Source organism: Colossoma macropomum, unplaced genomic scaffold (genome assembly GCF_904425465.1).
Source record: "Colossoma macropomum unplaced genomic scaffold, Colossoma_macropomum, whole genome shotgun sequence".
Classification (NCBI taxonomy): Eukaryota; Metazoa; Chordata; class Actinopteri; order Characiformes; family Serrasalmidae; genus Colossoma; species Colossoma macropomum.
Genome location: NW_023494786.1, coordinates 20192036 through 20208127, shown reverse-complemented (window position 1 = coordinate 20208127; position 16092 = coordinate 20192036). Strand labels below are relative to the sequence as shown.

The 16092-nt window shown below is 39.8% G+C and overlaps 1 protein-coding gene across 1 annotated transcript in view; it reads left to right on the top strand.

The window, feature by feature from the left end:
• Nucleotides 1-4473: 4473 nt before the first annotated feature.
• The window catches only part of LOC118802933 (LHFPL tetraspan subfamily member 6 protein), an 80589-nt gene continuing 68970 nt past the window's right edge, over nt 4474-16092 (top strand). The window contains exons 1-2 of the mRNA XM_036563382.1: nt 4474-4813; nt 5687-6223. Coding sequence (XP_036419275.1) covers nt 5839-6223 — 385 coding nt within the window. The 5' untranslated portion in view covers nt 4474-4813; nt 5687-5838. The remainder of the gene's footprint in view (nt 4814-5686; nt 6224-16092) is intronic.

Sequence of the window (16092 nt, the reverse complement as noted above, 5' to 3'; positions counted from 1 at the left end):
AACCACGTCACCCACAAGGCAACGCTGTAATGCGGTCCTACTGCAACACACCGCTGCTCCAAATCCGTTCCGGCCTGAGAGCAGCGGTCTAAAATTAAAGCAACAAATGATTACACTCCTGATAATTTTCTTTATATGCAATATTTTCATAATGTTATAAAGCAAAATGTTAATGGAAGATAAGACAAATTTAGTCTTGAAAGAAAAGCTGAAGGGGAAACGATGGTGGAAAGCAAACTAAGGCTGAATCTCAAATGGCCCCCTTTTCCCTATGTAGTCTCCAACATAAGTCAAGAAACAATGGCTTCTACGGTCAAAAAGTGCATTATATGTCGAAGATAAAGCCGTTTATGTTCAGCCATAACTGTACAACTCTACAGCTAGGAGATTGCAGTGGATATGGAGTAAGGAGCCATTTGAGATTCACTCTAAAACTTCTCTAGATCTGACCTTCAAGCTGAAGCCTAGACTGAAAAAAAGCTTTTCGGTTGTATATTAACATTGATGTTACATTATAGTTTAAGACTATGCTTAACTCATGTCTAGGAACCTGTCCCTTTGAGTAGGTCATGTAGGTCTTAAAGCACAGGCTAAATAATAAAAATTATTTTTATTTTTGCACTATGCAACAAATTATTTTCATAACACTCTCAATCAAAACTCTTACATTATAACAAGATAAATTTGGTCTTAAACTTCAAAAGAAGTTCTACAGTGAAAGTAAGATAGAAAACGGACTAAAATTCTTTGATTTCTTTCATTTCATTCTGTAATAAACACCCAAAAACCTCTCACTTACAGAAAAAACACATGAAGTTTATATGTGAATAAGCACATGTGAAATTTATACACACATATGTATAAAAGAACTATACCACATGAAAAAAACACGATCACAAAACAAAATGTGTACACACAAAAAGAGTAATTACATGTAAAAACATTTTCACATGTAAAAATGTGATTGAATGTGTCATTTAATGTCACATGTGATAGCACCTTATCCACGTGTTCACTCGTAAACACATTTTTTTTGCACACTACACATGTGAAATATAGGTAACTTTTCTGTAAGGGCTGAGCAGAGGGCTGGTCATACTATTTCATAAGTTCATAAAAGTGCATTCCAAATTCACTAATTCACACATTGCAGAACTTATACAAATATAAAATGCACTGCAGTTACAGTACTCCATACATTAAATCAGAAAAATATAAAGCATGTGTTCTAACCTAATATAGTATTTCCACTGATGCCTTTTTTAGTAGTTTGAAGTGTTTGAATGACTTGTCAAAATATCTTCGTGAATTTGTTTCTTTGTCATTGCAGAAGATTTTCTGGCTCAGTTTGATTAAATTGACCTTAAACTCAACCCTGCCTGTAGCTGTAAACCTGACCTTGCATGAGTGAAAAGAAAAATACCTTTGACACTGAATAATGTTGCTCATTCCTGTTATTGCATTACAGCGAAATAAAAGGCAATGAAATTCCAGTAGTAGGTCCACAAGTGTATCTTGGATAGAGGTTACATACAAAGTAAAGGGAACACAGAAGGATATAGCTCTGTGAGGCACCTCTGAATAATTCACAGCAGTGCGTCCTTTCTGTAAACTCCTGTGCCCCGCCGTGAGCCCCCATACTTTATCTACTGCTCTTGACAAACAGAGCTTCTCTGGCCTCTCACTAGTCCAGTAGCAGATTGCCTGCCCTCTCTCTGGCCTGTTGTTCATTGCTTTTGTACTGATTTAGGGCCATCACCAAGTTCTGAATGGTATACTTTGATCACTGTGCAGCACGCAGCTGATCTCAGATTAGGAATTCATATCCCATACCGAACTTCAGTGCATTTGTAGATGCCAGCAGCAGTTCTGACATGGCAGATGGCCCATGCAAAGTCATAAAAAGTGAGGTTAGGGAAGGTCAGGGATAAGGCGATTATAAAAATGAAAACAGAGTTTGTCTTTCAATCGTTTGAAATGATTTCCTTTTTATTTGTTTTTACTGGCTTGTTTTTGCTTTTATCCTGACATGCACATGCACAGACGCAAATGCTCCCGCATGTAACCCTTACACACTTAACTCCTTAAACAGCCAGGGCCCACCAGCAGGCCCAAAGTTTTATTATACACTTCTATAAGCTAAGAATAGCTCAGCCAGTTTGCGTTGAAGTCACTGTAGCTACTGAATAATAAGCTTTAGAATGTAACAAGCCTGGTATTTTAAGGGGTGAAAAAGGATGGCTTTTCAAGGGTTCTTTAGTAAAGGCAATGGTTCTATACAGAACCATGAGTTCTATATAGAACCATTTTATGCTTAAATGGTTCTTTGTATGGTGAGATGGTTCTTCAGATTGATGGAGAAATGGTTCTATATAGCACCAAAAAGGGTTCTTCTAGTATTATAAGCTTGATATCGTAACAATAGCCAAACACTTTTCGGTGCTATGTAGAACCATTTTCAAAAATGCTGTACATAGAACCATATAAAAAACATGCTCCATTATCAAACATCAATGATGTGCATGCCATTTGTCATTACTTTTTCGGATGTTACATTTTTAGAACATTTTTCAGATTTTTTTTTAATATTATTTTTTGTTGATGTTGATAATCTAACACCTACAGACTTAATATGCAAGTATTAATCTTAGGATTTATTTATTCTGCATTGGAGCATTTCTTGTGGTCCATTCATCATGAATTTGTTATGCAATGCAAAAGACAAAACAAAGGAGATACTTGTGCTTGATGATGATATATAAGTTAAAGTCAAAAATCATTGAAATTTAAGCATACTCAAGTATATATAAAAGTAAATATTTTAGCAGAATAAAAATGCATTTTTAAAGTAACTTTATCACTGTGCATGAGCTGAACACACACACTGATTCTCAGAGTAGCAGCCCTGCCTGGTCAGTTGAGAGTCAGGCAAGTGAGCTTACACTTATCAACAAACTCTCAAATGCTCATAAATTCACGTAAAGCCATAATGTGTGATGTCATAATCACTGCATTGCACAGCATTTCCCCTCATTCGGTCTCCATCTTGCAGCAACACACTGCGCTCCTGCTCCTCATCTCGCTCAGCAGTGCTGACCGCAAGCCCTGCCAAAGCCTGCATGACTAACTAGTTTACTAAGCAACTGGTCATGAGGAAAATATTCTGCTAGGAGGTGGAGTGTGATGTGCAACTAGAAGGAGATACTGGTACTTGCACAAAGATTATTACACCAACGTTAGCAGTTATCATCGAATATATTGTAAAGAACATTGGATTGTATGTCTTGTAGGACCCTGCACAAATGTTACAAGTGAAAAAATTAAAATACAAGATAAACGAAGGACATGGGCTGTTTAATGTTATGTTATTTAATTTCCCCTTAGTCAGTATGTCTTATTTCTGCAGAATATTTGTTAATAATACTGTGTATTTGTCTGGTCTGTTAGGCTGTCACATGTCTTACATGAGTGTATTCTCCAACACACATTCCTCATATGTGTAACATACCTGGCATAATAAAAAGAAGAAATCTGTTGTCACACATAAAGGTACTTCCACATACATAATAACATATTAGACACGTCATTATTACACTCATCTTATTACCTTGCACAAACTCAACTGTGTGAGCATGTATGATTTACTTCTTGACAGTGACAGCATTAAAGAGCATTTCACAGAAGCTTTTCTGTTTCACTGTTTAAAACTGAAAAGGTAAAAATGTTTCTTTTTGGTTAGTAAGATCAAAGATAGGGTTAGGTTTAGGATTAGGCCTAGAATTTTTAATTAAATGTTATATATATATATGCATATATATGCATAGGGGACACATTATCATTATCATTATTATTATTATTATTATTATTATATAGATACCTATGTATATAATACATATGGAACAGATTTTCATTACATATAGGTGCTTATATGTATGTGACACATATGGGACACTTTATTATTACAAATTGATACTTACAATTACGTGATACATATAATATTATCTATCTATCTATCTATCTATCTATCTTACAAGATAATTAAGTGGTGGCCACAACTTAGTAAGGCATGGGAATGGTTCCCATGCATTACTAAGTCGTGGCCACTACTTAATTATCCCATTTCCATGCCTTACTGGGTCCTTGCTCGTTTCCACGCGTTAATGAGGCGTGGCCACGCATTATTTTTTTTCCATACATTTGTGTGTATGTGTGTGTATGTATATGTATATATATATATATATATATATATATATATATATATGTGCGTGTATGTGTGTGTATGTGTGTGTGTGTGTGTGTAACAAACACACATGGGGCACACATGATAGATAAATGTATGACCACACTTCCTGAAACTATATGGGAAAAAGCACTGTGTGTGAGTCTGGGAAACTAGCCCAGCCCCCTTTGGGCGGAGATGTGTGCGAGCGATGGCCCAGCAGACTGAGAACCTCCCTCCTGCTCCCTTCAGCTTCCACTCCTTCACTGAGTGTGGAGAGGAGCACAGCATACAGCTGAGAGAGAGAGAGAGAGAGAGAGAGAGAGAGAGAGAGAGAGAGAGAGAGAGAGAAACAGAAACAGAGAGAGAGAAACAGAGAGAGAGAGAGCCTGATGTGCTCCAGCCTCATGTGCTTATGTTAAAGCAGAGGACGCTCTCATTCTGGACTGAAGCCGTTCTGGGGGACTTGTCCGTCTTCGGGGCGCCCGTCCTGAAGCGAACACAGAGGGACTCATCAGAGGGAAACTTTGGATTTGTACACTGACATGGCTTTGCTGACTTTTACCTGAGACTTCAAACGGCGCCCTTTATTATGTAAGTTACCATCTCAGTCTCTTTCTGCTGTGAGTTCTGAATATTTGTTGTCGCTGTTTCTTCACACTGGACTGAAGGCAGGGCTGCTTATATTCCCGCTCCGAGCATCGGACAGTGGGTCTCTGAGGACATTTCATAAATCGGACACCCATAATTTGTTCTCAGTCTCCGTTTTGTCTATAAGATGCCGTGTCTTATGCACGAGGCGCAGATGTTTAAGACTTCTGTAGCTTCAGCGCTCGCGTGTGGAGCGCTTACGTAGGCAGTCTAATTTGCATATATAAAGAATGTTGCATGTATGAATATATTATGAAAGAGTCGTGCGCTGAGGTTTGAATAATAGTACATTTATTTGTACAGCAGCTTTCATGCATCGAAAGGCAGCTCGAAGTGCTTCACGAAAAAATCAGACAAGCATAAACAAATTGAATTTAAGTGAATATGTAAACTTTTAAAAGTGTCAGCAGAAAGTGCCTGTCGTGTCTGAGTAGGCGGAGAACTCCAGCTCTTCGGAGCATAACAGCAAAAGGCTGCTTCACCACTCTCTTATGTTTTACTGGAGGATTATCCAGCATAAAAGCATCTGATGACCTTAAGATCCCTTTTGGAACAGAGTCTGTCAGCACTCTGCAATGTATGAGGGTGCCAAAGCAATAATAGCTTTATCAACTAATAAAAGGCCTAAAAACATAATAAGTAAATTCCAGACGCAGCAAGCAAAGTGATGCACAAGCAAGACCTTTCAGTGGTACAAGTTAGTCACATTTTGTACAAGCTGTAACCTGTCAAAAGCCTTTTTTTAAGGCATAAATAATCTAGGCAAGATAACTTTTATTATATTAACTGCCTTTTTTCCCTTGTGTCTGCTCAAAGGGAACAGGAGGCATTGAAAGGAGGACCATGGTGAGAACTGTGTGGAGATAGACGTCATCTTCATCCTCCAAAGAAAAAGGAAAAGGAATACAAGTTTTTGTCTATAAGTCTTTTGGGAATTCCCTATTATATCAGATCCCACTTCACTCACCATGGCTTCCAGTTTAACCTGTGCTGGGATACTCTGGGCCCTGGTGTCTCTCCTCAGTGCTGCAGCGTCCTGTGTGGGCTTCTTCATGCCCTACTGGCTGCTGGGGTCACAGATGGGCAAGCCGGTGTCCTTCGGCACTTTCCGGCGCTGCTCCTACCCCGTACGGGATGAGCAGAGGCAGGCCACTGTCATGCTGGAGCAGTGCGGCCGCTACGCCACCTTCCAGGGCATCCCGAGCGTGGAGTGGCGTGTGTGTACAGTGGTGACGGGAACGGGATGTGGCCTGCTGCTGCTGGTGGCGCTCACAGCGCTCATGGGCTGCTGCGTATCCGAGCTCATCTCTCGTGCCATTGGACGTGTGGCAGGGGGGATCCAGTTTGTCGGCGGTGAGTAAGCTAACGGCCCATTCAGACTGACCCCTAATTGATCTGACCTTGCTCTTTCACTGTGTAATGAGTTCCACAACTTTATACTGATTGTATAAATTATTGATATTAGCAACAACTGAAACAGCCTTTCTTAACTTGGGTGAATTGATCTTTTTGGCTTATCTAGGGATATTTTTGCTAATGTATTCTTTAAAAATTAGTCTATAAACTAGTAAGTCATAAGTCATAAGACTAAAAATTAGTCTATAAATTAATAAATCATAAGTCATTGTTCGCACTATAATAAAAGGCTATCCAGTTCTATCCTAAATTGCCCTTCTGCCTGTACCTCTCACTCTGGTTCAGAGAGCATTGATTCCACAGTTTTTCCTGTCGCTTAGGGTGCCTTTTTCTCCAAATCGTATTAGGACAATGCGGAGGGATCCTGATTCATTTTAGACTGGGTGCTCAGGGCTGTAATTCCAAACTCAGTTTGCTAGGGTCCTGCCCACGGCGTGACATAATAGCCTTTTATTCCCCCCCCCCCTACTCGCCTGGCTGATTCTTAGTGCACAATCGCAGATTTGAAACAGACTGTGTGGGGTGTCTTTGAGGAATGCTGACATTTGTTTCCATTCTGTTTCCACATGTGGTTCAAAACTTGGAGAAGTGGAGTGCACTGATCATAAAGGGCAGTCTAGATAGCTGCATAGAGCTAAGCTGGGCAGTGACCTCAGATGAAAGTGAAAGGTGTCAACTTTGATCAGTTCTGTAAAAGTTGTGGACTGTCTCTGTTATGACCCAGGCTGAAGCTGGTATGATCACACAGCTGCATGTCTGGGAAAGAAAAAGTATGTAGACATATATTTTTGATAACATACTTTTTTCAAATAGCTTTTCCATAAAATCACCTTATCATTATATGATAAAACTCACTGTTGTAATAAAAAATGCCTCTAACTGATGGAAGTGGGCAGAAGAACATAGCCAAAACAGCTAACCTAGCAGCTAATTTCTCTACCTTTTATGTTTATCAGCATTACATGATTATTTTTGGAATGACTGAGTTGTTGGATGATTGTAAGCGTTACTACACATTTTAAAACTGTTTACAGCCAAAGTTGTTGTTGTTCCTCCATGCGTTGCGTGTGAGAATGTGGCAGAGTGTGGAGAAATGTGAAGAAGGTTGCTGTAGCGTGTCAGGGAGAGTTGAGAGGTCATGAAGCCCACCTTACAGTGGTGAAGGTGGGGTTGCAGTTACAGCTTTCTTAACCCTTAGAAGTTACAAATATTACTAACAATAACAAAAGCCCAGTGTAATTTGCAATTAATAATTTGAACTTGATGAAAAGTTATTATGTATACAGGCTTATTTTGTGGTAAAACACGTCTTTGCCGTGTTTTTGTCATTTCTTGACACTGAAACAGGTGGAAAAAAGACAGAAGTGCAAGTTCAAACCTGTGAATACAGAATATATGTTGAATGTTATTCCATTACATTATAACAGCATCATGTTATCATTACCAGTAATTGGTATTAAAAGGTTTGATGTCATGAAAGCATATGGTATCACTGTTGCCTAATCTATTCTAGTTACCTGTAATGACAACAAATATTATGACTTCTATTATGAGAACTGCTTGTAATGTTAACATATCATTGTTATACATTGTTACATTACTGGACATAATCTGTCATGACAGCATGTGACATGACATGCCATGGCATGTTTATGGCATGGTTATGTCAATTTTATGTAGCAAGGTTCCAGTAAAGCGTTACAGATGAATCATATGGAACTACGCAATAAATGTAATTAAATATACAAAATTAATTAGCAAAACAAAATTAACTCTAGACTTTTAAAGACTGAAAAAATGTGAGAACCACTATAGTAACACAATTCTGGAAAACTGAAGAACAACCTGGGGCCCATCTTTCTGATTACGCTGGTCTCTCTCTCTTTCTTGCTGTGTCTAGCATGTCTTCTCTGCATCAATTTAGCAATGCTATCTTTGCTTCACTCTAACTCAGCTTGCACACACATAGACTCATACTGTGGTTTGCCACCCTGCCATTAGCTAGTCACTTTACAGCTGTGTTAAATAGAGGCAGATGACTGCTGACAGCTTTTGCCTTACTGCTCCACCACTCCAGCTCCTTAAGCTGCATGCATTTGCTTGATTATTCGGCTCATGGCTTGACATGCAAGCCTTGTGTATTAATCCCATGAAGAGGCGTTTGAAGTTTGCCCTCATTTCCGATTGCACTGTTGTCATATAGGCTGGGCTGGTGGAGCTGAGGATGCACCTGAACTCAAACGAGCGAGCACATAATATTGGTTCCTCCTTACAGGCATAGTGTGAGCTGTCATTTCTCCCTGACAGCGAAAGGGAACCAACATAAAAGAAAAAGACAAAGGGGAAGACTGCGGAACACATCATTATGGCATGCTAATAATAGAACTGCTTCTATCATGAAGTCTGTTGGGGGTCTTGACTCATATAATGTGGCATATCGGCTTATATAAGCAAATGTTCATCAGTGTCTTTGTTCGAGCAGATAATTAGGCATCGCTTCCTTCAGATTTTGGCTCCTGAATTAATGTGGCACACTATTGTCTTTACAGTAGTTCATTTGAGTATAGTTTCGAATATCTGTGGGTGTGCATGTAAAAAGGGACATATAGTCATGTGCATGCTTTAATATATTACACTTTCACGCAAAACCTCAAACACTATCTGGCATGACGTGTCTTTGAAATGGAGAAACCTTGTGCAGTATGGATGGAAAAAGAGGTTTTCCTCTCTCTGTGTTTGGAGGAAACATGAGGAGATCATGTCATTCTCTTAAAAGTTAGTTTGCCTAAAAAAAATTGGCACACTTTCCCCGTAACCCCAAACAGTTGATTAGCCAAGATACACTATATTGCCAAAAGTATTCACTCACCCATCCAAATCATTGAATTCAGGTGTTCCAATCACTTCCATGTCCACAGGTGTATAAAACCAAGCACCTAGGCATGCAGACTGCTTCTACAAACATTTGTGAAAGAATGGGTCGCTCTCAGGAGCTCAGTGAATTCCAGCGTGGTACCGTGATAGGATGCCACCTGTGCAACAAGTCCAGTCATGAAATTTCCTCGCTACTAAATATTCCACAGTCAACTGTCAGTGGTATTATAACAAAGTGGAAGCGATTGGGAACAACAGCAACTCACCCACGAAGTGGTCGGCCACGTAAAATGACAGAGCAGGGTCAGCGGATGCTGAGGCGCATAGTGCGCAGAGGTCAGCAACTTTCTGCAGAGTCAATCACTACAGACCTCCAAACTTCATGTGGCCTTCAGATTAGCTCAAGAACAGCGTAGAGAGCTTCATTGAATGGGTTTCCATGGCCGAGCAGCTGCATCCAAGCCTTACATCACCAAATGCAATGCAAAGCGTCAAATGCAGTGGTGTAAAGCTCCGCCACTGGACTCTAGAGCAGTGGAGACGTGTTCTCTGGAGTGACGAACCACGCTTCTCCGTCTGGCAATCCGATGGACGAGTCTGGGTTTGGCAGTTGCCAGGAGAACGGTATTTGTCTAACTGTATCATGCCAAGTGTAAAGTTTGGTGGAGGGGGGATTATGGTTTGGGGTTGTTTTTCAGGAGTTAGGCTCGGCCCCTTCCAGTGAAAGGAACTCTTAATGCTTCAGCAGACCAAGAGATTTTGGACAATTTCATGCTCCCAACTTTGTGGGAACAGTTTGGGGACGGCCCCTTCCTGTTCCAACATGACTGCGCACCAGTGCACAAAGCAAGGTCCATAAAGACATGGATGAGCAAGTTTGGTGTGGAAGAACTTGACTGGCCTGCACAGAATCCTGACCTCAACCCGATAGGACACCTTTAGGATGAATTAGAGCGGAGACTGTGAGCCAGGCCTTCTCGTCCAACATCGGTGTCTGACCTCACAAATGCACTTCTGGAAGAATGGTCAAAAATTCCCATAAACACACTCCTAAACCTTGTGCAAAGCCTTCCCAGAAGAGTTGAAGCTGTTATAGCTGCAAAGGGTGGGCCGACATCATATTAAACCCTATGGATTAAGAATGGGATGTCACTCAAGTTCATATGCTGTGAAGGCACACGAGCGAATACTTTTGGCAATATAGTGTATGTTTGTTGTCTGAAACTTACAGCTTTAGTTTTGCATTGGAGGTACAAAGCTAATGAAGCTAACAAAAGCCAAGCCAATCTGCCTATTCAACACTGTAAAAAGTTACTTGTCAGATCTACATAAAAAAATTACTTCATGTGGTAACAAGCAATTGAACTAGTTTTATTCAACTTAAAAAAACTACACTGATTGAAAGAATCGTTCACTCAAAGTATTTATTTAGGTTGAATAAAACTAGTTAATTTACCACATGAAGTCATTTTTTAAGTAGATCTGAGGAGCCACTTTTTACGATGAGCCTACAGAAATGTAGCCCTTCCCATTCACACTGAAGTTTTTACTGTTTCATCCTAAACTACTTTTTTAATGAGGCACAATACAGGACAATCAGAATAGTGCTTATTTACATATATCTGTCTTAAAGACACAGGAACAAAAACAGCCTGTTTCATTCTACGGCATAAAAAGGCTAAGAAATGGCCATTTAAAAATAAAAAAATATTGTTTTTGGCACATACACCCACACAAATGACATACGTACACCTCAGAGAAAAAAGGAAACAAGAAACATATAGGATATGAGCTCTATACGTAATCTGAAATAGACATTCTTATGTGGTTTATCTATAAAAATTGACAAGTGCAGAAACAAATCAAGACTGTTGCTGCTGTTTTTGGCGGTTACTGCTGTTTTTTTTTAGCTATGTGCCATCCATGACATATGTGACAGTCTACTTTTTTTAATTTCTAAAGATCAGGAGCGATCAAACATTTTGACCTGGTGGACAAAAGTATGTTTGTACTAACCAGCAATTTTTTAGCTTTACATGTTTTGCATGTTATTAGTATACATGGAGAAACTGCATTCTTAAAATACTAAAGTTAATAAAGGCTCCTTTACCTACTGAGTTGATCCTGAAATAAGACTTAATTCATCACTTCCAGGCACTTGGAAATCAAGAGTTGACTCCTAAGCTTTGGACTCGATTCCACATAATGACGTTCATGTTTGTCTGCTCCTATATGCACACAGAGTGCGAGATATTCTGCTTTCACTCTGTAGGCAGCCTGACTGAAAACTGTGTCCTTCCACAACTCACACATCGCTAAATTGCCTGTATTTTGCTCTGGGCAAAGAGGAAAACAAAATAAAATGTGTAACAAAAACGAGGCCTACCACCAACTTCATGGGTGCTGAAACATGGAGAATCAGGTACAGTTTAGCCAGTCCCTGATAGCAGAGTTAACCTGGCTAGCATAAGCTCTACAAACTACCCTGTTAAGGTCAAATAGGTCATATAATTAAACTGACATCTTGTGTCCTTGAAGAGCTTGTAGCACATGAAGTTAATGTGTCAGATACCTTTTTATTCATTCCATCAGTCATATTAATGGGAAATGTACTCAACCTCTTAAAATCCCAGGCTTATTACATACTAAGGCTTATTATTCAGTAACTACAGGGATTTAAGTGCAAACTGGTTGAGCTATTCTTAGATTATAGAAGTGTCTAATAAAACCTTGGGCTCTGGCCTGTTAAGGGGGTTAGTATTACATGTTGTCAGATCTCCTTCTGTATTCTGTATCAAGAAAAGTACTGTAAAAAGATGACTTGATGAATTTGACTCCTTAACAACTTAAAACAATTAGAGGCAAATGTGATGATATAGGTAGGAAGTTTGCGTAATGCTAACTGGTGGCTATAAGCTTCCTTTACTTGTTAGCTACATTTACATGTTAGCTACAACTCAAAGTTCCAGCACAAAACTAAACAAGCAAATGTCTTGAACTGATTGACTGCAATAGGAGTGAGTGGAAAACTGCGTAAATTTGATTTTTGACCAAATTACCACTTTAACACTGAAACAATGCTAGATAGATAGAGGTACCTAAAGTGTCCAGTGAAGAGGAGAGATGATGACGCAGAGAGAGATGGAGAATAAGGGAGAGTGATACACAAAGTGAAACAAAGTGTAAATGAGTGAGAGAGAAAGTGACCTTCATGTTAAAGCTCAACCATTGTATCTTCCACATTCCTATTGTCCTCTCCTAATGTTGGCTGTCTGGTGGATTGGGCAGCAATGGTAACGACAGAGCCTCCCTATGGTTCTCCTTCTATTCAACTGCTGTTCGTTTAGCCGATAACTGATGACTCCTCCACGTCTCATCAGAAAAATGGCCTGGATGAGATCCTCTCACCCTTGTTGTTAAAAGGGCGTTCTTTGTTCTGTCTGAAATGACTGATGCTTTTCGGTTTGGGGGGTGGAGTGGGGGAGTGTGTGATATATAGCAAGATCGCTTCAAGGCAAAACAGTTTTATGTTCCTGCTGTGGTTAGGAATTAATGTAACTGCCATGAGACGATAACGTAAACCCAGAACATGTAAATGAGTTATGCAATAACATTTCTTCACACAGCCTGCGCATTATGCCCCTGGTGTACAGCTGTAACTAAATGTTGTTCTTCCACCAAGATGAACTGCCAGAAAGGGGTGTGTGTATGTGTCTGTATGTCTGCAAATGCATGTATATGTGTTTCATCACCTGTCCAAAATGGATCTGCGTTTATTAACAGTTATGTGGTTATGACAAACCATGTAAATATTTGGAATGGGTTTAGTGAAATAGTTTTTGCTGCACTTCTCAAAGAAGCTGAGTAAGTCTGACTGGTAACACTTTACTGTAGGGCAGTGTTCATAAGGTTATATGATACCTACATATGCATATCAGAACAACTGATATAAACCTACATAAATGTTTATTAAAGCTTTTTTTGCTGTGGTTCTCACATAATTGGACTTGACTGGCAACACTTTACTGTAGACACTGTTCATGATTATATATCTGTGTATGCTTGTAATCACAACTGGTATACACCTACATAAACATTTATAAAGGCCTGTTCCAATAGGTATTGTCTGTCATAAAGGCTGATTTTCGTCAATGTTTATGTCAAGTTGACACAACAGATATGTCTGACAATTTCTTTGATATTTGATTTTGTCATGACACTTTTTAGGGTTAAATGATATAGCACATTATAACAGCTGACTTTATTACTCAGTGTATGTAATGGTGACATAATACTGATGATGTGACATAGATTAATACTTTACCTAGGGTTCAAATTGTGGCAGAGGTCTTGGATCTTCCCCTCATGGAAAACCTAATTACGAAGTGACCATTTTCACAATGTATTTTTATACTGTTTATCCCTGTGCAGCCACACATGAGCCAAAGGTCACTAAACTCAATGGAAAACAATGGCTTGAGGGGTATAAAGGCTGAGGACCAGTGGAATTGTGTTTCTGGGGTAATGGAGCTTCATCCAACACCTTTGGGATAATTTAGAGTGGCATTTGTGATCCAGAACTAATCATCCAACATCAGTAGCTGACCTCACTAATGCTCTTGTAGCTTAAATCAATCAAAACCTCACAACAATGTTCCAATATCCAGCAAAAGGTGGGATGACTCAATATTAATATCCTTTATTTCAGAAAAAACATTATATGAGCAGGTGTCTGCAAACTTTTGGACATATAGCATATTAAACAGTGTTTAATGGTTGCAATATTCAATACAGTCAAACACACAGGTTTGATATATACATTTCATTTCATTTTATACATTTCATTTTATACGTTTATGTCAGTTTGTCTCTTATGACCCGTTTTCTGAATGACTTCAATGCATCATACAAATGATATTTGAATGCAGGTAATTTCAGTTTCTATGCCTGAATTTATTGAAACACGAGCCTAAACATGGTAATCTCTCAGTAGTGTGTAGTGGAAGGCAGAGTAGTACATTAATGTAAAATCTATCCAGCTCATGAACGCCAGGGCTCAGTGATGCAGTGGGCTCCACTGAGTTATTTCAGACTAGTTACTGCATATGAAATTCATATGATATCAGTCCAGCCTTTAGCCATGCATTTGCTATGGAGGGTACCTGTCTGGGTCACCAGCAAGACTGTCCTATCTATAACAGCCTTCTGAATGTTTCTCCTGATCACTGATGTGAAGCTGACGTTTGCCTCTATGCTGGGCATTAATTTGCTTGTCTACACTCCTACCTTTCAGCTGTCAGGCTGCAAAATTGAAGAATTATTAAGACGCTCATGTGAAAGCGCATTCTGTGCTTTCTGAATACATTTACTCGGCTCAGGTGGTACTGAGATCTGTAATGCAGATGGGAAGATGAAGGTGGCCAACGCTCTGGAGAGCAGACTTGGCCTCATAGCACAACAGGTAGTGTACAAAGACCCCTGCTCATCATAGCTTTGTGCTGAGTGAGGGATGAAATACAGCTCCTCCAGAACGTGGTGCTAACCTTAAGACAGGACAGCAGAAGACAAACAATGGTTTGAGTCTTTAAATACTGTGAGACACTGAGATAATGTCCAGAAAATGCTGATTATCAAGCTAAGTTCTCCTCCTGACATTTGACTTTTCTACCTGCTCTCTCTCTCTCTTTCTCTCTCTCTCTCTCCTCACTTGGTCACTCACTCGCCGTCTGCCTCAGCTCTGTGTAAAGTTTCAGTCGCCTGTGGTTATTACTGTCCATCTTTATTTCAAGCTGTCTACTTTAGTTCCAATTCACCTTTTACCTAATTTACTTTCACTGCTTCAGTCCACACACAGTCAGATGAATAAAAGGAGAGAGAGAACACCAGAGGAAAAGAGAGATAGAGAGAGAGCCAGAGGAAAAAACAAGAGACAAGGGGTCAGGAGAAAAGAAGAAGAAGAAGAAAGAGAGAGAGAGAGAGAGAGAGAGAGAGAGAGAGAGAGAGAGAGAGCGAAAGGTATAGAGAGACAAAGAAAAAAGGAGAAAGAGTGAGAGAGACAGAGGAAAATAGAGATGAAAAGAAGAGAGAAAAAGAGGAGAGGGAAAGAGATGAAAAAAGAGCGAGAAAGAGAGAGGAAGAAGCAAAGAGGAGAAGGAGAGAGAAAGAGTGAAAGACAGAGGAAAAGAGAGATGAAAAGAAGAGAGAGAAGAGAAAGTAAGCAGAAGCAGCAAAGAGGAGAAAGAAAGAAGAAAAGAGGAGAGAGAAGAAAAGAGGAGAGAAAGAAAATGAGAGAGAAGGAGAGAGAGACAGAAGAAGAGAAAGAAGAGAGGATGGGGCATTGAAAGTAAATTAGGTGAAAATGAGATGGACAAGTGTGAGAGAAAGAGAGGGAGAATGAGATGAACAGATAGAATGAAAATGAGTTGGATGAGGAGGTGATGGAAGGAGAGAGAGAGAAAGAGATTCTGAGAGAGAGAGAAAGAAAATGGACAGTGAAAGAATGAAAATGAGATGGAGGGGAGATGAGTGTGAGTGAGAGGGATAGATAGAGAAAGAGAGAGGGTACAAAAAGAGCAAGTGAATCAGACAGATGGAGAGCCAGTGCAGGGCGGAATGTCCAGCTTCAGCAGGGATTTGTCTCAGTCAAACAGGAAGTCTGGAGCACTAAAGGACAGACAGGAAATGTTATTTCAGCCCATTCGGAGGTTAAATCCTTGTTTTGAGCAGCGCAGGGCCAAGAGCTGCGTGGCCACTGCACCAATCCTCTCGAAATAAACCGTGCCAGTGTAAGGGGATTGTTATTGCACAGCAAACCTTCAAATTAGGAAGCAGTTGTGGGGGAAACTGTTTCATAGCTGGGCATAGTTTTAGGAGCTGTGGTTGTGATTTTTGTCTGAAAGGCTTATGTAAGCAAACTTGAAGTTACCCAGAAA